We start from the raw sequence: 22,149 nt of genomic DNA on the forward strand, positions 1-22,149 counted from the left end.
TAGACTTTTTAGAGCTACTGATTAATGTCTTGAGCCTTTGTCTTTTATTTCTTTTCAAATACTGATCTAGTAATCTAACTTCAGTGTAATAATCATTTCATTCCCCCATCATATCATTCACACCACAGAGGAGCTAAGTCTAAAATTAATGTATTATCTTGCACGACATAAATGTGTCTGCAAAAAGTATGATCTCTTCTTCAAAAGAATAAAATTATTTTCTCACTGACAAAATGGGTTTTTGAAATTGTAAAAATATTTTTTTTTTATCAGGCTTTCACGTCACATGCCCACACACACTTTCAGTTCTAAAAAGACAAAGACAAATGCCCAAATTGCAGTTCCGTGGTTATTCTGTTACAGCTGCGGAATGATATTGACTTTCTTCGGGATTGATTAGTCACTGAGGAATCTGGGAAGGAAATTAGTATTCTGCATCACAGCCAGAGTGGTCTCTTGATTCTCCTCTAAATTTCATCATGTTTGGCTGAATCAATGATACAGAGCAAAAGGACCCTATCACAACATATTTTGAGGACCGTTTATTGTCCGAGTAAGTCTTCCTGCAAAGTAAATTTATGGTAAAGTGTCTAAATAGTTTTTGCACTATTGTGTGACTGTGTGTATGAGTGACTCCTGTGACTGTGTGTATTTACACAAGCATGTTTGTTGTTTCACATTGCCGTGTTTGTGTGCGTGCATTTATGGGAAGAGTATTGCTTTTTTGTTTTGGCGACACTGCTGGGGAGAAGAGAGGGCATTATTAGTAGCTGTGAAAACAGAGACAACATAGCAGAAGAAACCCCAGCAGACACAGTGAGTCATCTTGGTTAAAAAGTGTTTGGGGAGGCACAGTTAGCTAATAAGGAACTACAATATACAGTAACAAAAGCACGGTCCCTTGGTACTACTGTCAAAGATTTACCAAACAATCCGAGAGCCTGTTATCTCTAATAGGATTCATCATACTGTCTATAGCAAGTCACTCAGCCATACAGCAACTGATCAAGAGAAAGATGGTTTTGTGCGAGATCTAGTCAAGAAATCATTAACATAAAAAAAAAAACAGTTACAACATGCACAGTGCACCAGCTCAAATTGAGAGAAAAAACTTCATTCATCACTTATGAGCTCTGAGTTTGGTTAGTTCAATCAATGTGGTGAACTTGTAGTTGCAACTTGGAACTAAATGTGTGAGAGTCGCTGCAGACATTGACTTTAAGACTTGACTAAAAGGATTTTGTTGAATGCTGCATTGTCTTTGGCCATCTAGGGAATAGTCTCTCTAAAGTCTTTGTAAAGTAAGTTGTTCCACTGCCTCTTATGCATTTCAAGTCAAATTTGTAAGATCATGGTCTTGGTTAAATTTCGAAAAAGAAGGACATGTGTACTTTGTCAATCTTTTACCAAAACCACGATCCTTCCCTAACCTTTAGTAGCCTATACCTAACCCCGCTCAGGACCCTGGTCTTCAGATCTCAAGTCTTGTTCTAAGCAGACTATGCAGTAAATGTAATCTCTAGAAGACAGGATTGTATTTAGTCCATAAAATATTTAAAAAAACAAACAAAAAAAACAATTACAACTTCTGAGAGCCCAAGATTATGTAAATCAGTTCCCCCTCCTCAGACAGTCGGTGGTGTATGTCTGTGTAAAAAGACATACAAATAATGAACAGAAAGTTACAACAATTAATACAAAATAAGAACACAAGGGGTTTATAATCCAATGATGAAATTATATTAAGTCCCGCACTTTGATTCTTTTTAGGGAACAAAACTTTAGATGAATGAGCAGTAAAGTTGTTGCTGTTGTTGTTGCTGGAATATTGGCTGACAGAAAAAGATGAGTCAGGTTTACTGTGTGCAAACACATAATTAATTTTATCATTGTCATCACTATCTCTGTTCTTGTTCCAGTTTTATCTTCATCATTCATTTTCTGAACTCTTTACAGTGATGAACATCACTTATCGAGAAATAAATCTTATTGAGCTTCCTTTACGTGATGCAACAAGAATGCTCTTATAGATTTTAAAGGAAGCTTTCTCTCGTTGGCTGATAACTAGCTGCTGATGGCAGTGACTGATGCCCGGTGGCTGTAGGAGCCTGCAGTTTAGGTGGGAGGCAGAGAGACGTGACGAGCCAGCCGATGACATGAGGGGAGCTTGAGGTCTCTCACCATCTCTACACCTGTTTCATTTGAGTAAAGAACTGAGCGACAACAGAGAGAGGAGGATGAAATGTAGTTGTCGTAAGGTATTCTTGTTAATCTCACCCATTGTTGTCTACTAAGTTATGTCTTAGTATTTGCGGCTGTAAATCAACATGTTTATATGCTTGCAGGATCATGGTTGCATCATGGGATTCATGTCCCACAATGCTGTCAACAATTTTTCAATGAATGCTAGTTTGGAGAGTCTCACAGTTTGTCTGTCAAAAATATTGCGAATTGTTCGGTTTTTAGCTGCAAGAAGGAAGCCCGTACTGCCCAAGATCACAGGAATGAAAAGTTAATTCAGTTTTGTTTTTGGGTATCTCTTTTCCTTGAAAATCTTTCATTAATTTCAGAATCTGCTCCTTCAGCCATACCAGGTGTGTTTGTGTGGGGGACAGATGAGAGAAGGGGGAACAGAGAGATAAGTGGACAGAATGACGCAAGCAGAGAGGAAATAAGAGAGAGAGAGAGAGCTCAAACAGATTATTTACCTCAGTGGGATAAACAGGGAGGCATATAGGATGGAACGAATTTGAATGACAAGGCAACTGATTTCTCCTAATTGGTTTTGACTGTCTCTCTTTGAACTGCCGGTGCGCCGCGGCTCTGTTTCCAGGCAAACAGCTATCGCTTGCAATCTGGAGTGCTGCTTAATTTCTCAGACAAATATCAAACCTCTCTCCACACTGGATTAGTTGCAATTTAAGATTTGCACTGTTGCTGATCACCAGGGGCTTTTTCTTCTGCCTTGAAGCCGAGGGAAACACACCACCCACATATCTGTTCCAACAGTTCCACGTACTTGCATAAGAGAAGAGGAAGTCACTCTAAATACATTTAAGTATTGTTTCTCTTAAACAGAGCTAAAAAAAACTACCACAGGGGTGAGATAATATCATGTATTTCTGATGCAAATCTGCGTTTTTGTTTTTGTTTTTGTTTTGTTTTTTACATAAGGCTGATACCTCCACTTTTGTTAAGGTACCATCACCTGATACAAGAAAACTTGCGAGTGGATCTGATTCGCATCAAAGACAAATGACATTATCTCACCCTGCAGTTTTTTTCCCCCTCCCGTTGTTTTACAAAAAATAAATCAGATTTTAAGGCTCTATAGTGGAATAAATTACTTTTGACGCAGATATTTATTTTGGCACACTAAATGCCGCCTGTCAAGACCTCAGCGAAGATGAGCTCTTCACTTGAGTGGCGGATGCTTTCTCTCAATAACATCCACAAACATCCCAAACCCATAGCAACAAGCTTCTTGCCTCACTGTCTGTCTAGACTTTTATTGACAGCTTACCGCTAGATTAGCTGACTCCTCGGAAAGGTTAAGGAGTCTCCTGCTGGGCACATGGCAGTTAACCCCTTTTCTCCACAACTACAGCAAGCCTCAGCTAAGGATGTAGACTTGATTCAGATATGTTGTACCGTTTTCTGTTTTATCTGATCATCTCTAAAGTCACTTAACCCAGGGAGAGTTACTCTGAGTTAAAGTTTGAGTCGAACGAAGACGTAGAATTCTACCGGTGGAGATTTAGCAAGGTTCTGCCTTTATTGGGATACTGCTTTCGCTCCTTATCACTTGATTGAGCTGTGATGGAATCAAATTTGATTAAGATTTAATTACTGAACCGACTTGCTGCACAGAAATTGTCACCAAGTAGTCAGTGACTTTAAATTTAAAGTTCAGTATCATCTTATTCCACCCTGTCTCACACTATTTCATATATATTTTGTCTCAGCTTGTTCCAGCTCTTTATCGAAGCTATATGATGTTTACACTGGTTGAAATATTCAAACCCAAGATGCCATATTTTCAGTGCTGCACCATTCCCTCAAATGGAAATGTCTTGTCTAGACATCTTATGCATCATTTTATCCACATTTCACCAAAATTCAGCCTGACATATTTTGTGTTTGGAAACTTTGGGATTTTCAATGGAGTAAAAAGTTCTGTTGGTTTGAACAAAGTTTGGCTGCACAATATGAGTTTGTACTGGCTGACTAACCATTAAATTAGTGGGGGTTTTAGCCATGGTAGCGACATGGCTCTAGGGATGGCCATGTCACTCAGTCAGTTGGTAGATTACTGCTTTGGTCTAGAAATATTTCAACAACTTTTGGTTTGACTGCCATGAAATTTGGTATATCTATCAATGGTGGCCAGACATTGAATCCTAATGACTTTTTTGATCCCCTGACCTTTCCTTGAGTGCCACCAGCAGGTTAATATTTGGGGTTTTGAGTCAAATGCCTCAACAACCATTGGATGGATTACCATAAAATTTGGTGCAGACATTCAGGATAAATTGTAATAACTTTAGTGATACCCTGACTTTTCATCTAGTACCATCATTTTAATTTGTCCAATACTTTGGTTTATGATGAAATACCTGTAAAACTAATTAAATTCCCATCAGCCTCAGCTGTACTTTGTGTTTTGTGGTAATTAGCAACTGTTAGCATGTTAACAGGCTAAAATAAGGTGGTGAACATGCTAAACATTATACCTGCTGAACATAGCATTTAGCTCAAACCAGCACTGTATCTCAGTACAGCCTCACAGAGCTGCTAGCATGGCTGTAGACGCTTCGTCTTGTAGTTTGGAACGATGCAATATTGGACTCCATTATCTAGTGATGTTGTGCCTGTTGTTTACTCTTATAATTGTATATTTTAGTACATGTGTATGTGTGTTATCCCAAACTAGACACATGGATGGATTAAAATAAACACTACATAATTTTTAAGAGTGAGTCTAGCTCTTAGACAGCTCTGAATAAACAAGCATTTACTGTCCTTAGGGGAATAAAACTTGCATGTTATTAGAGCCACGTGAAACAAGACAACAGTAAACACGTTTTCCCCCCACAAATGATGCAGCCCCTCTCTGGGCCAATCTGTAATGAATATGACACTTTGTTTTGACTGGAGCAGAAACATTTCAGTGTAATTTTGAACATGTCAGGATGTATTGGTGAGACACATCATCCCTCCAAGTTTCATCAAAATCCAGTCAGTGGTGTCAGATGTATTCTATGTGACAACTGTATGAATTCATGAATAATATAGCATCCCCCTTGGGTTTGTGAATATAATTTTAAAATGCTGGAATACAGTAGTGAGATGCATCGTTGACCAAGTTTGATCGCTACTGACAAGGGATGTAGAAATGTAATCCAATTATTAAATTCAATTCAGTTTAGATTATTTTAGCAATGATTCAGTGGATCATAAAAACTCACATTCATTCTTTTTTAAATTTGTCTCTGACAAGTCCCACTACTGTATTTATTAATTAAAAGAAACATCTTAATGATAATGCATTTTAATCTCTGACCTCCTAAACTCAAATCACTGCATAACTGTCATTTGGAAAAAACATTTCCCACTTAAATCTTTATTGGCAAGAGATTTGCAACATTAAACGATAACAAAAAAAGACAGTTGGAACATTCATTCACATTTTTTCCATCATTCATGCACCCTGCTGATGGATTAATTTGCAGCTATGATGTTGCCATTTTGAGTCTTGTATAATGTCCATTTTTCTTCCAGTTGTGCTTCTTGTAGTCTCAAGATATGTTAGTTTATCCTGATTTTTTTCAACAATTAGTAGCGATTAGTCCTATGTCGGTGGGTGTGGGAGAATTTCAGGTGACTTAGGGGTGTATGGGTGCGATAGAATTTATGGTACTTGGGTCCGACAAATGTTTTTTCACAAGAGACACTAAGGCCCTCTGTTTGTTATTTTGGGTCAACAGGAGCCAGCAGTCTGAGGTTGTAGATTAGATGGCCTTGAAGAAGGACTCCTGGCCCCCTCCTGTTCTGATAGTTAGACACTGAATCAGTTTCACAGTTGTCTCCTGATTTATGTTAAGATATGCATGTACCTCCCTCTTTTTCCCTATAAGAGTTGAACGTATTTCCATGCTAAGTACACAAGTTAAGTATTGTGTTGGCTGTGCCCATGTGTACATGTTGCCCCAATGCTTCTCTGTCGACAGATCTGTTTGTAATAAATCCATATATTCATGTAACGACAACTGGGGCTCATTGAGTTATTCTTTTATTCAAATGAGGACATCTCTTCAGTACAGTTCAACAGTGGGGCTACCTTCTCCCAGTTCCTCGTAATTAATTTTTTTTAACTTGCTATTAATAATATTTTAACCAAATATCTGTTGCCTCCCATTACACTTTCTTCAGAGAAATTACAGGTCTTATGAATGATTTAGTGACCCCTTAGGCCACTCAGTATAATTCTGGGACACCAAATATAAAGCAGAAAGTACAATCAAGACATGCTTAGCAAGACAGCTTTGCTTTTTCTCCAAGTTTTCATTAGTGTTTATCTAATATGGCTAATCATGATTAAATAAATGGAAAAAAAGTAATCTTTTTCTGTTTTCATTAATTTCCCTTGTGTCATTCAGTTTTGCCTGTTCTTTAACTTGCTACCCGAAAAATTGTTTATTTGTTCGTTTGTTTTATGGGGTTGGGGTTAAGCGTATTGGATTAGTACTCAACAAGTGGTATTATTTATACATCCAAAACACCCTCTGAAAGCTTCACTGTGCAAGTGTACAGAAAACCAATCCAGAGTCCAGTCTCCTGCTCAGAGCTCATCATGGGGGACCACAACATGGCACTAACTTGTCCTCTGTCTGTCTTGTCTTGCAGGAATCCCACGTATGGCTCTCTCTGCAGGCGGGAGGGACTGCCTGCGTGCCGGAGACACCTGCTCCAGCGACGACACCTGCAGCCCGCGACTGCGCACCCTCAGGCAATGTGTAGCGGGGGATGGCAGCGTGAAGCTGGGGCCCGGGGCGCGAAACCAGTGTGAGAACGCCATGACGGCGCTGCTGTCCACTCCTCTGCATGGCTGCCAATGTAAACGAGGCATGAAGAAGGAGAAGAACTGCCTGAGTATCTACTGGAGTCTGCATCAGTCTGTGCTGCACGGTAAGACTGGCATTAACACACAGAACCTGATGGTTTCGTTCCAGAGAGGTGGGCGGGAGCAGGTACAGTATGTTATTGGGATTATCAAGTGTGTGCCGCCCATTACACATGAATTAGGCTTCCACCTCCAGACAGCTCAACAGTAAATTCCAAGCAGAAATGAAAAGAGTGATTATTGTGTCAAAAATAGTTAAAATTGAGGCTCTGATTCCTTTTGTTTCACCCACACTCATTGTATTTTATCACTTTTGTGCTTATTTCAAATGCTTTGCACTACCATTGTCATTTCCTACATTGAAACCCATTATTTGTGGTACATTTATATTCAGATGTAGGCATTTAGCATATACTTTTATATTCAAAACCTCTGAAATTGAATGCAACAGTTGAACTAGGTTGACTAGGTTGCGAATAGCTAGCACATCAAGTGCAAATGTATATAACATGAAATGGAGATAATACAACTAATAAACTAACTAATAAAAACAGTCAGCCATCATATTTCCAGGCTGGAGTGAGGTACAGTATATACACGGGGTAGACTACATAATATAAACACTTCATTAAAAATGGCAACTGAAGCAAACACTCCTTTTAAGATGGGTAATATTAAGTTTCAAGCTGTTTAATAGAATCTGTCAACCACCTAATACCAAAATGCCTGTCATTTTCCTTTTGGGTTAGCTGTGGCAGCTGTTCCTCCCCAGTAAACATTGATTTGGTGATTTGCAGCCGAAAAGACATCTAGATGACACGGTTAAAACTGGGTTCAATTTGGTTACCAAATTAAAAGGTTCCACTGTTTGAACGGCATTTGAACTATATTTTAACATATAGTACATTATATACTTTTAGTTATGACCTGCTTCACATTGGAATACGGTCATTTAAATTCTCTTGAAACAAAGGTCATGAGTTACCAATGCAGATTTTTGTGTTTGGTATATAAGACCATTCACTTTGATACATTAAACAAGCTGCATTTATTAACTCACGCATGCTGCAGTTTGAGCAAACATTATGTGGCCTCTTTACAGCTCCTTCAGTAACCTCATGCTGATTTCAGAACCTACACATTAAAGGGCTGATTGCCAGATTGCTGATTGTTTTATAACTAAAAGCAGCTAATTTGTTTTCAGCCTGATATGACCGACTTTTGTTGCTGTGTTTGTAATTGTAGTTAATTTACTTTAGAGTTTAACTTCTTTTCAGTTAAGTCAAGGCTGTATTACCAAGTGGGCAACTGCCCGGGGCCCCCGATCCCCCAAAGTGGCCCAAAAGTCACTGACACTGCATGTCAATTGGTTTGGTTAACTAGAATGATTTGTTTGGGAATTAGCACAAGTAAATTATAATATAACACAGGTCCTGCATTAATAGGTCATTTTGTGTCTCTGTGTTTGTAGAGGGGCTGTGTTTCAAAATCTAGTTTTAGATCCTTTATTATTTTAGTTTATATTGTGCTCATATGGTGTACTTTTTAAATAAAGTTGTTTATTAAAATTACCACAAAATAACTTACACACCAAAATTGGGGGCAGGTAGTATTATTCCAGCCTTTTATTTATTTATTTTGTATTTGTTATAGGGATTGTGTGCAATAGTAGCAAATTTCCATAGTACTGGTTGGTCTCTGGTCTGCTACTTCACAGGGTACATACACAATGCACAGAGGGCAGTAGTTAAGGGGTAGGATGTCAATATGGTGCCCCAATAGCAGATTTTTGCCCTGGGTTAATCTGGCCATACATGAAGTGTTTGAATTATTTTGTCTATGACTTGTAACTTTGTATGTAACTTTTATGATATATAGTGAGTCTTTGCCTCAGTGTTTTCGGACACCGCAAAGACAAATTCTGCAGATAAAAAAGAAGAAAAGAGCAACATTATTTTGGGTTGTCATGACAACAGAAACTAATCTCTCTCCTCTGTTTTGGCAGGACTCAGCCTGGTGGAGAGCTACCCGTATGAACCAGAGGAGAGGGGCTCTGACTACGTTCGTCTGGCCTCCATCGCTGCAGGTGACTGGGCGAGCTGCCCCTCCTACAAATGTTTCTCCGCTTATGCCTTCAGTTACTCTTAACTGAGCAAAAAGTTTAGATAATTAAAAGCACAAAAAAAACTGAGTCCCAACCAAGTTATGTGTTAAAGAAAGAGCAAATCGAGATGTCATTCTGCGTCATTTTGACAGAATAGATGGGTGGATATGCAGATGGGTTCGCAAAGTGTTTGATGAGTAACAACCCACACTTTGCTTCTGTCTTGCCTCTGAGCCTGTGGGCAAGCCGCAGGGCTGGTATGTGCTGCTGTTAGCCCCTGAGGCACAGATTAATTACCTATTTACTTTAATGCAGCTAGCTGGAAGCAGCAAAACGTGGGGGGTGGGGGAAGACAGAGAGTGGGAAGAACAGAAAGAAAAAAGTCATGGTGAGAAAAAGAGAATGGAAGACAGAAAACTGGTTTGTTTACTCAAGCAACACCACTTTTTCTCCTGTTGGAGGTTTGGAAAAGAGAGAGGCTGCACACAAATGAAGAGTTACATTTATTTTCACTGGAGAGGACATAAAGTCAAGTGTTTTGTTTTCTCCGACGGCAATTATACTCTTGATGAGTGAAGCTGAGATAGTCTGTGAAACTTAAATAATGACTTAAATTAAGTGATTGGTATGGAAGGCATTCATACATGCCATACAGTATAATGTAAAAAAAGTTTAAACATGAACTGGATAACGACAGCTCAAAGGGAGGACACTGCTTAATTTAAACATTTAAATACAGTGTGTTTATATACATAAAGCAGCCCAGGCAGTGTTTGAGAAAATGAACAGAAGTAAGAAACAAAAGTCAAATTGGTTTCTTTAAAAAATGACACCTTCACTATATCAATATTAAATAAGAACACCTATGTAAAAAGGAGTACACAGTAATGCTAAAAATAGTAATGACACTTAAATAAGGAAATACTTATATTTCACAATCCTCTGTTTTTACACTACTGGGTAATTAATTGCATCATTTAGATCTGTCTGTGATACAATATATACTGTAGTGTCATTTTGATGTATAATTCTGAGCTGCTCAGGAGAGAATGAGTGGAAGTCACTGTCTCACACAAAGTTTATTTTTTCAAAACTAGATCAGCAGTGATATTTGTTATATTTATCATGGGTATCCTCATGATATTAAAGTTGCAAGTTTTGTATGTTGGCAGCTCTTAATGGCATTGAGGGATCAGTGTCAAATACAAATTTTATGATTTCAAACCTGAAGTAATGCAAGGTGATATTAGCAAACTGCACATGCCTTCTTTTTATACCACAGGAATAAGAAAAGCAAATGATTTGACAGTGGTATGAGGCCAGTTCAGGAGACAGTTTGCATAATAGCCTTAAAGGTAAATTCAAGTTATGTTCAGGTTGTGCAACAGTTATACTATTCTACTCAGAATCATTGCAGACATCAGGGCATGGCAACTCTGCTAAACACCGCTTTACAATAGAGTCCATTAAACTTTAAGGCAATCTGAACTTTAAGGCACGCATCTGAAATGTTTGTTATATTTGTCCACAGCACTGCATGTGCACACAAGCCAGTCAAAGTTTGGGGTGACTGTGGCTTAGGAAGGTCGGCGGTTCAATCACGGCTTCCCCCAGCCCACATGTCGAAGTGTCCTTGGGCAAGACACTGAACCCCAAATTGCTCCCGAGAGCTGTGTCTTCGGTGTGTGAGTGTGTGTGAATGAGTTATTTTCTTTGAACTGATGAGCAGTTGGCACTTGCCATCAGTGTATGAATGTGTGTGAATGGGGTGAATGTGATTTGTAGTTGAAGCGCTTTGAGTGGTTGGGAAAAAAAGACTAGAAAGGCGCTATATAAGTACAGTCCATTTACCATTTAAAGAATGATTCTGGTTTATTATAACTGGGATAAAATTTGTATAGGTTTTACCATCATTTTTACTGATTATTCAATTCAGTTCAATTATATTTATATAGCACCAATCCATAAAAGAAGTTATCTCATTGCACTTTTCATATGGAGCAGGTCTAGACCGTACTCTTAATAATAATATTATTTACCCAACAATATTATAATAATATTGTACTCACCAAAGTAATTATTGAGATTTGGGAATGTAATGAGATCTATAAAATGAAGTCTGACAGGGCAAAAAAACAGGAGCGATCAGACAGAACAGATTTATTTGGAAGAGAGAACTAAGGCGAACAGTAAAATTATAAACCATACTGTCGTAAATATCCAAAAATCCATCACCATTTAGAGACTCACCTCCTGGTTCAAATTTGACCTACTGTATTGTTGCGCCTGGCCCCTTCAGATGTCATTGTAGCGTTGTTGCAGTATTTGTATATGAATAGAAAATGCATACAAAAACCACAAGAAAATAATTAAACAATTCAGATTTAGTGGACGTTCCCTTTAACATGCTTGATCATACATTTTTGTGACCTCATACATAAGCTGCTTATTAAAATGACACCACTCATTTTAGGCTGTTTTGAATTACAGCAGCACCAGACCTGCATTGTACAGCCTCCTCGTAAATTTCACTCCAGCGACTCCAAGGGAGGTCAAAGTTGACATCCATGCCATGCATCTCGACAAGTCGACTGCCAAAACAACAAAGACGTGATTAATGGGTGTTTTTCCGCCCTTATAGCATCTCTCCCTCAAACAGAGTAATGACCCTTTTCAAAGACGCAAGCCGGAGCCACAGCTCATCATATTTTGAGGAGTATTCAAACAACAGAGTACTTCACCCTTTACCAATTAATCAGTTAACTAAAGTGAAGTCAGTGGTATTAAGAAAGTGCCTCTGTTTAAACACATTAGATGTTATGCGCTAAAAATGAAGCTTTTTAATGCATCAGTGGCCTCTAGAAGTGGTAGAAATAGTTTTTCTTTACTAGGATTTTCTACTTCATGCACCTTTGTTGTAAGGCAAATACCAACAGTTTTGTTTTCTTTGGGTCTTTGGTGTGGAGCTTTAATTTGAGGGGGGCAGCTGCAGGCAAGATAGGGCTGACTGACTGATTCCTACATAGAGAGAATTGCAGCAGTCGAGGCGAGAGGAAATAAAAGCGTGAACTATAGTCTCCAAATCTTTAACGGACAGGAATGATTTTAATTTTGCAAGTGATCTAAGATGGAAGAAGCCAGTGCTGACAATTGAGTTGATTATCAAATTTCAAACCAGAATCAAAGATAACATCGTGGGACTGTACATTCAGTGACACAGCCCAGAGTGCATTGATATGAGTTGCGGAATTGTCTGCAGGGCCGATGATTAGGACCACAGTTTTAACACTGCATGGATCACAAGGTTTCAGTAGGAGGTACAGCTGGGTGTAGTCAGCATAACAATAGTAGGAGATATTATTTTCTGAAAATAGACCCCAAAGGACGCATATACGGGGAAAATAAAATAGGGCCTAATATGGAGCCTTGTGGTGCTCCACAGGAGATGGGTGCAGTGGCTCTGAAGGGTTTGTAGCATAAGGTACTTCTTTCTTGTTGACCAGTTTAATCATTATGTTTAGGGTCACTTTGCCAATAAATTGCTAAATAGGCTACTTCCAGTAGAGGTATGGAGCTATGAAATGGTGATAGCAAACATTAAGGTAGTATATTTAGTTGTTGAGTGTTGGAACATGCTAAACATATTGCAGTGAGCTAGAGTTTTCTCTCATAAGAACTCAGCAAGTCAAAGTTTCCAGTTCAACAAGGAGCTTGCTTCAGGGCTGAGCATCAGCACAGCAACAGACCATCTTTGCGCTCGCATTTGAGGGCGAGTTGCCAAACCGACACACCACAACACTCACAGTCTAACCATATTAATACTGACTGAAATAACCACAGATGAACTGTAGGAACAGTGGCAACACTATAGAACAAAATGTTAAACACAATAATATCACTAACGTTGCCGAAACAGAGATTGGTGTCCATAAAAATGTTGTCCAGGTGCTTGCTGGGAGACTTTCCACTACACCTGGACTTCAGGGAAGCCACAATATGTGTATGTATGTATACATATGGTGGAGAAGTGGATTATACTATAGGAGTGGTTTAAGAATTTTCTATGGACAGTTTTTGTTTTTGTTTTGGGGATATTTTTTTTGTTTTTGCTGTGATTCGTCGCCATTGGAATTGCTGGTACCTGCACAGCTTTTGTCATTCAAAGAGGAGCAAAGTTTCCAGATCCACCTTTGAAACTTACAGGTTGTCTTGAGTATGTGATACACAAAAGAAGTGAAATATTCCCTTTTAGAGTTTTTAGCAGTGGTCAGATCCATATTGGATGAACTGCAGGAATTTTAGAACACAGTTGGACAAAAGCTTAAAGTCAGCCTTTAGCCTCAGAAACTCTGTAATTTTAAATCCACTGCGCTGGTGTTATGGAGCCAAAACAACAGAATGTATAACTGTCCAAATACTCACACAGACTCCACTGTAGATTTAAAATTTAGATATGCAATGATGAATATTACAGAACCAGGCCTGTGACTGGAAAACAAGCTAGAGCATGAGTGCATTTAGCCTCCAGTGGCTCCAGTGAGGAACAGCTCAGGACTGTGGGCATCTCTGAGGTGTAAATGTGTGTAAAGCATGAATGTGAAGCAGGGTGTTCCTGCAGCATGCATGCTCAGCAAGTCTCCTCTGAATAAATAATGATTTAAAAAAACATAATGACAACGTAAAAACGTATGCGCATATTGGGTTTCCCATGCATTTGGCCACTGGATGCAATTTTTCATCCCACCCTGCAGTTCCATCAGGTCCTCCTATCCTCCCCCCTCGGCTGCTTAGCAGTTAAGTTGGTAATAACCTATGCGTTATGATGGGTTGTTATCTTGCTCTCCAAGGCCATTCATATTTTATATGACATCTTGGTGAGAGCCGAACTCACCAGGAGACACAACTACAGGCAGTTTACAAAATAATGAGCAGCACTATCTGCCAGAGAAGCTGAGCGTCATCGTGGCCATATTGACTGGGAGGTCACTTGGGGGAAAAAACACACATGATGATGGATTGGGAAATAATGCGGCCAAAAAAAGATTTGGTTATGAAAGGGGCTTTCCACTGCCTTCACAGAGGTGGCTCATTACCTCGGAAGTCAGAGGAAGCATGGGCACTGAGGGAGGCAGAGATGGACAAAGTTGAGGAAGAATGGATGGAGGAGAGGGGAGAGCGAGCTGAATGGAGGAAGGGAAGAGACAGATGGAGTGGGGGGTGATGGCACCGCTGAGAGTGGCAGGCACACAGCGAGGGAGGAAGATGGCGAGGGAAGGAGGGTGTCAGGTGAGTGAGGGAAATGGAGGGAGTGTTGGATAGATGGATGAAGGGGAAGGAGCAGTAATTACAGGCCTTGTTGTGCAGTTGGAGAGATAGAGGATCTGCTATTTCAGTACTGCCACTCTGCATTATCCAGCAGAATGAAATATTCAGCTATTAGGCCTTGGCTGAAACACATCCAGTGCCCGGGCTCATGCAACATTTAAACACCATTCATGTTCTATTCATTACAAGGGGGGCTATTACATATAATCATCATTTGGTTTAGTTTGTACTTCAAGACACACATTTCTTTTTTTATCTGTAAAAGCAACACTGCATCTGAGTGTAGAGGTGAGAGAGGCAAGTCAATACCGACTCCAATTAGGCCTTGAAATCATTGGTAAACATTGCCTGGGATTTGATTTTCTCAAACCACACAGAAGGATGAAATGCTTTCTGCCTTCCATTTGTGTCTTATTCTCCTTCTAGAGTCTGAAGTAACGACGGTGAACCGCTGCCTGGATGCTGCCAAAGCGTGTAACATAGATGAGACGTGTCAGAAGCTTCGTACGGAATACGTCTCATCCTGCATCCAGCCGTCAGCTCGCTCGGGGCCATGTAACCGACCAAAGTGCAACAAGGCGCTAAGGAAGTTCTTTGACCGTGTTCCCCCTGACTACACCCACGAGCTGCTGTTCTGTCCCTGCACCGACACGGCCTGCGCAGAGCGGCGCCGGCAAACCATCGTGCCGTCATGCTCATACGAAGACAAGGAGAAACCCAACTGCCTGGCTCAGCTGCGGATCTGCAAAGCAGACTATGTGTGCAGGTAGATATTAGAAACGTTGTCTTACATGCTGCCAAGAACATTTTACACTTAATTTCCTGGGAGTTGGCATCATTCGCTGTGGCTTCTGTTAAAGGATCGCAAAGGTGTTTTTTACATGTTTTAGCTCAATCACTGCAAATCATGTACACATTACATCAAGGCTGAAACTTTTTCAAAGCATACCATAGTTATTAGATATTGGTTAGACATTGTTTTGTGTTCTTGTTTTGTCTTAGTATAGAATGGAATTCATAGTGACTTAACACTCAAATAGGTAGGTACGGTAAGGAAATGGGTAATCCATGACAGCAAACACTGACTGATTTGAAAAGTGAAGTTCAAGTGCTGCTCTGGAGCTCTGATGTCCAAGATTTAAAGCTGGGGAAAAAATTTGAAGGTTAGAGGTAGAAAGTAGACTCCGACATAAATGAAGAAACAAGCTTTGATACACTATATCAGCTTATAGAATTCTTATGTTTAACTTGTTAGCAATCACCTGCCTGAGGTTACTGATACATACAACATCTCGTTTTATCTGCCAACTCCTGAGAAAACTATCTGGGTCTCTTTTTCTTGTTAGATGTTTGACCAGCTTTAGCAGCCACTTGTTTACTTTGGCTCTCTGTTATTTCACACTGAAGACGTATTCTACAATTGCCTTGTGCAAGCTTGAGGAGTAGTCTGTGAGCAACTCAACTATACAGATTGGAAAACCAGCACAATGAACACAGACCTTCTAAATTACAGGAAATTGTGGCTGGTAGTTTCTTACATTTAAGCTACATCAATTGATTTGAAGCTACATCAATTTTGGCCACTAGCTGACAGACAAAGAAAAGTAGTTATGGGTAACGTGTTAGCAAATAGTTGCCTACCTACACATCCAGCATCTTTCTGGACAACTCCACAAAGTTAGAAACCAGCTGGTCAGCTGTTTGAACCTGGGCAGGTAATGTACAGTCTCTTTATTATAGCTTTTTATGCAGAAAACAGCTGCCTGCTTCTGGAAATGTGGTTGATGAGAGCACTGAGACTGAACCAACACAGTAAAGTGCCGTAAAACCAAAACAGTGTGCTAAAAGAGGCTAAAAAGCTCTGTTGAGCTGTATATTGTGGCAATAATTCTCTGTACCAGTGACCATTTCACATTACAAATACTTGATTTGATGTTAATAAAAAAAATATTGATTAACATAGCTTTAATAAGGTGTATGCTCTGCAACCTAAGGCTCAGTCACACCAGCAATTTAAAGCAGCAAAATGGCAAACTGATATTATCATAATTAGTGGATTCATCAAATGTTTACCATTGAGTTAAACTTTGATAAATGATGACCTTGTTGAACAATAACACTCTGTCTTGACAGAGCTGACCTTTGAGGGAAAGGAGAGCACAAAACAGAGAGAGCTATTGTAGCTTAGCTGTCTTGCACAATCCACTTTGATTTAACCTCCTTTGTCAGAGTATAAACTGCTCCATAAAAAGAGGCATTGTTTGTAGACAGTTTTGAGACAGGACTCAATGGTACGAATACGTCTCTGTGTGAGCTTATTGTCCTGTAAGCAACAAAGCTAACTAGCTTGCTTACTGACCGTTACTTTCAACTTTAACTTGGATTAAAAAACAAAAAGTATGTTTTTGACAGAAAATGGATTACCTCTGAAAACAACTTCTATCTTCACCACTTTTGTTTCTAATATGAAGTGCTTTGTTGATGTGGTGGCCTCGCACACTGACTTTCCCTCAGGACAATAAATGGCATTGTGTATCTTGGAAGATAGGTCTGGCTGGTATGATATGTTCATTTAGATTTAATTAGTCGTCTGTGTTTAATTAATTCAATTGTTATACTCATTAACTGTGTTTAATTAGTTCAATTAAATTCTACATTCATTTTCTGATGGAAGCAGCCAGGCAACGAGCAGCCATGTGAAATGGTCATTATTAGAGCGGCCATTATCATTCGGGATTCACACATGACTTTCCTGCCAAAGTGCTGAGAAAATATTTATCAATGTCCAGCTGAGACATCACCAGGATAGTATTTTCCAGAAAACTGACCCTCTGTGCAAGATAAGTTATCTGAATAAGCATATTTATTCTACTTTAAATCCCTGTGTATGTGTGAATGATCAAAACAACGATTTCATTCAAATTTAAATTGATTGCAAACGTCCAATCAGAAAACTAACATTGTCTTATGAAGTTATTAACATTCAGAGGGTGTATTTCTCTCTATTTCTCTGGAGACTGAAAACATGGACTTCTCATACCCATCCTGTCAGCCTCCTCTCTCTGACAGCAAATGGTCACCAGCGTTTAATCTAGTTCCTCTTCAAATGTCAGGAAGACAAAGGGCTTCATCTGTCACAGCTATCGATCAGGCATTATTCTCCACCGCCGCCCCGATGGATGGAGTCTCTCAAGGCCGCTGCGTTGCTCGCCAATCCCACACCAGTCATCTGGCATTAACCGGTAGCCTGCAGAGGATGCCTTCGCTTACCACACAGCCTATGAGTTTTATGCACATCATTATCATGACATGACAAACGAGGGGAGAGCGGGGAGATGTGGTGCCCTGAGGTGATCCTGTTGCAAATGCCAGTCGACGGGGGTCGATGATGCGATATGATGGCTGCGATAGCCTTGTACGATGATGGTGATGAGGCTAGATGTCTGGGCGGCTGGCGGGAAAGGTGAAGGAGGGAAGGCAGAGCAGCTGTGGGAGGGAGTATTTATCTGGAAGATCCATATTTGTCTAATGTCCTCGCGGCTAGGCCTGCCAGACAGTGCCCACGGTATTTAGAGAGTAGAGCTAAGGCCTATCTTCGCCCCTCATTGACCCTTTACAGCCTGGCAGCCTTCCAGCAAGACAACCTGCTGGGGAAAGTGGGGAGGAAAAAAGAGGGGGATAAATGTCACCAGGGGTGACTGGAGTGCTGGTTGAAGTGCTGCAGAGCGGGAGATCTTGAAGGGTGGAGGGAGTTGATGTAGGAGTATAGGTAGGTAGATGAGCGTTGTGGGTTTCAGACCCACATCCTGTCGTCAAGAGGAAGCACCGGTGCCGGCCACCCCTCAGTGACACGATGTGTGCAGCAGCCAAGCACGAGTAAATGATGGATGGCATGTTATTGCTCCCACAGGTCTCGCTGGGCACAGTTCCAGTATGATTGCCAACCTTCCGAGCTGAGCACCAGTGGCTGCAAGCAGGAGAACCACGGAGCATGTCTACTTGCGTACACCGGCCTGATAGGTAAGAACTAAATCTTTCTGTGCCAGCTCTGGCTCACCCACCTTCCGTGATGGCTCAGGAACAAAAAGGTTTTAGAGGGAGGAAGGTAGAGAGCAGACAAATGCACTGAGCAGGACTCAAAAGAATGAATCAAAGATTGTGATGAGAAGCGCGGTTCAGCGATCGATGGAGTGCTGATTAATGTGGCTGCAGCATGCCCGGCCAAGTTGTTGGCATTATAAGTAGTGCAATTACAACTATTGACCGCTCTTTTGAGAGAATTATCCCTGATGTGACGATGAGTGGGAGCGGGCAGAGGCGTAGAACACGGCTTATTGTACTTTAGATAAAAACTTAACAAAAGATCACATAATGCACAAAAGGTTGTTAAAAACCACTCAGTCTAAACATGTCATTATGGGACCACAATACCGTGCTGAACTGCTGCAAAGAGAGGGGGTAAAAAGTTGTTTAGTTTGTGAGGGAAGTAGACAGATTAAGGGAGACAGAGACAGAAAGCTTTGCAGCAGTGATTGTCCATTCTAGACAACTGGAGTAGAAGTAAGACACTGAGGTGTTGTTGTTTGGAAGTCTGGGACCCGGAAAATCGATGGAGGTAAATCAGAACTTTTTCGCCACACTGACTCAAAGTGCAGCAATTCTATTTCCCACCTCTTTTAAAAATACAAGCTACAAGGCTATATTACCCTTCCCAGAGAATGACTTCCCAATCATTTCCTGCTGAAAAGCAGAAAAGAATAAAAAGAATACATCTGAGAGACCTCTGTGATGGTGCCTGGTCTTTGCACTGCGGGCCGCTGCACTTATCAAAGTCCACCAAGCTGGACCAATGGACATGCATGTTAGAAATTCGGAAAAATAAAATAAAAGCTAAACAACTACTACTGTACTTGTTGTTTGGACTTCATCTGTTGTAGCATCAGATAAGACTCATTGAGAGATCAAGGGGAGGATGCTGAATAAGCAAGCAGCTCTGTGTCTCTTTTTTTATGCATATATATAATAAATGCATCCACAAAGAAAATCACATTTCCAAATAATTGCCTCTAACAAAAGATCAGAGTATTTTTAGCAAATGTTAGCTGGTTTCCGATTCCCATTCCTTTTGAAATAGGAAATTCACATACAGTGCAACTATGTTGGCTCTGTAATGTCTAGCTCTGTCAGCAATCGGGATTGAACCAGTCAACATTTGATCACCAGGCTGCCTGCTTAACTAACATGCCAGTCTGTGTCTCTAATCTATTCACTCCACTTTCATCTATTCTTCTTTCTAAAGTCCTCTCAGTTTCTCTCTCAGTGAATACATTTACGCGCACACTAGATAGTCAGTCGTAACCTGATTGGGGCAATGCTGTGATAATAGAAATTGCCATGTAAACGCCTTTTATTTGATTATCATAATCAGGGTAAGGTCATAATCAGGCTAAGCATAACAAGATTAAATCAGCCAGAATTCTGCTCAAACGTTCAATTTATTGGGACATTAAACTCCTCAGTCAGACAGTCTTTTGCCTTTCTTTTAAAACTGCTGTTTTTATGTTTTTTAGATGTTTACAAAAAACATAGCTCAAAATGGCACAGGGCAGCAGGTGGAATAGCTTGAATAACAAAAGACAGCAAAAAAGTTAGATATTCAGTTCAGTCCAACAAAATTAAAGAAACTACTTATTCATGTTATCCTATGTTCAGCTTCAATCATTGTGTTGTAGTAATGTGAGAAGTTGTATTACTGCAGTATGCCTGTAAACATGCAGAACTGTGTTTTCTCCCTCTCCTCACCTCTACAGGAAGCACAATAACTCCCAACTACCTTGACAACTCCACATCCAACGTGGGACCCTGGTGCTCCTGCGCAGCGAGCGGCAACCACAGGGAACAATGCAGTGACTTCCTCACTTTTTTCCACGACAATGTCTGCCTGAGTGAGTAACAGCTGCAGAGAGAGACCTCTGGCAACACAGTAACAATAACAACCCTGACAAAGAACCGGGACGACTGTGAGCATGAACAAAGTCGGTACTTGTGAAACAATAGTTACTTACAGTTACTTTCATACTGCAAAAGTCCTTTGATGTACTGTAACACAAACGCGAGTCAGCCTAAACCCAGTTAATGAAAGATTTAACATTTGCTGCTCTCAGATCTCCATCTGTAGGTCTATTTTGTGCACAGATGAACAAAAGAACACAATTTACAGGTACTCAAACTTCATTAGCAGGGCTGTGGCTACCATTGAGGACACATACATAGTTTCCACACAGTGTCTGCGAACGACCTGAAGAGGAGTTTATATTTCTATTTCTATTATATTATCTTATTTTGATTACTTAAATTTTACTGTTTTAGGCAAAAAAGAAAGTAATGCATTAAAATAAAACAAAGGGGATTAAGCCATTCTCCTTCAGAATTACATTCTCGGGCTGACAGTGTAGAAAGGACTTTGAAACAGCATTTAGCCATCGTGTAAGTACATAAAACTTACACAAACTGTAGCAGGATAGTTAAAGGAGAGTTCAACATTTTACTTTCTTATTCACTTTTTTTGCAGTTAGATGAAAAGATCAATACCACTCTCACGTCTGTGCTTTAAATGTGGAGATTATCTTAGCTAGCTTAGATTAGTTTATTTTAGCGTAAAGACTAGAAAAAGGGGGAAACAGCTAGCCTGGCTCTGTCCAAAGTATTACTGACTAAACAAACAAAGTATGTTGTACGTTTAACTTAACGTTAGAGTTGCTGGTAGGTGTATTTTTAAACTTTGGACAAAGCCAGGTTAGCGGTTTCCTCCTGCTAAACTGCTAAGATAAGCTAATTACCTACCGGCTCCAGCTCTGTATTTAACACACAGACAGACTCATAACCTCAATATAAAATCCTAGCTCCTGTCCTGTTCATCAAGATGAAAGACAAGGAAACGGACAACAAAGTCCTGCCCACACAGTCTAACTGACAAGTCATCTCTAGACCATCACTTTGTTGCATTTTTCAGTCTCCTTGGGGAGTGATGGCACTTGTGACACATCAGTGACACCGTAAAGACTACACAGTCACTCCTTCTCCATGTGTTTACTTCAGTCAATATTTATTTATGTCTTTGCACAAAAACGACTCGCAGACAAACAACCCCCTGAGTGATGGCAGCAGTGACAGACAAGTGACATTAATGAAACAGTACAGCTGGTGGCACACAGTAATGGGTTACCACAAATAATATCTGTTTGTTTAGATTATGCTGAGAAACTTATCACTGCAGAAAAAGCTATTTACAATAATAGAAACATGTCTTTTTTTAGTGGCAGCACAAATGATAAAACAAAGACATCAGTGAGTGATAAACTGCAGCTGATGTTACATAAGGATTATCCACCAATCCGCTGTAGTCTTTTACCTTTTGTTGTAGCATTGATTCATCCAACAACAACAACAAAACAGCTATGATGATAGAAGATCATCCCTCTGAATGAGTGATAGCACCAGTGACATTAGAATGACACCAGTGACAAAGTAATACAAACTGTGGCTGCCGCTGTCACAGCAGACACTGGAGTTTATCCTGGGTTATTATTTTTTTCTA

The 22,149-nt window shown here is 40.0% G+C and overlaps 1 protein-coding gene across 5 annotated transcripts in view; it reads left to right on the plus strand.

Annotated features, from left to right (window-relative positions):
* The window catches only part of gfra4a (GDNF family receptor alpha 4a), a 253,425-nt gene that overhangs the window by 215,633 nt on the left and 15,643 nt on the right, over positions 1 to 22,149 (plus strand). For all 5 annotated transcript variants that reach the window (XM_044167857.1, XM_044167858.1, XM_044167856.1 and 2 more), the window contains 5 exons: positions 6,907 to 7,188; positions 9,129 to 9,209; positions 14,979 to 15,318; positions 18,463 to 18,572; positions 20,363 to 20,497. In XM_044167857.1, coding sequence (XP_044023792.1) covers positions 6,918 to 7,188; positions 9,129 to 9,209; positions 14,979 to 15,318; positions 18,463 to 18,572; positions 20,363 to 20,497 — 937 coding nt within the window. In that variant the 5' untranslated portion in view covers positions 6,907 to 6,917. The remainder of the gene's footprint in view (positions 1 to 6,906; positions 7,189 to 9,128; positions 9,210 to 14,978; positions 15,319 to 18,462; positions 18,573 to 20,362; positions 20,498 to 22,149) is intronic.

This window comes from Siniperca chuatsi, linkage group LG15 (genome assembly GCF_020085105.1).
Source record: "Siniperca chuatsi isolate FFG_IHB_CAS linkage group LG15, ASM2008510v1, whole genome shotgun sequence".
Taxonomy (NCBI): domain Eukaryota; kingdom Metazoa; phylum Chordata; class Actinopteri; order Centrarchiformes; family Sinipercidae; genus Siniperca; species Siniperca chuatsi.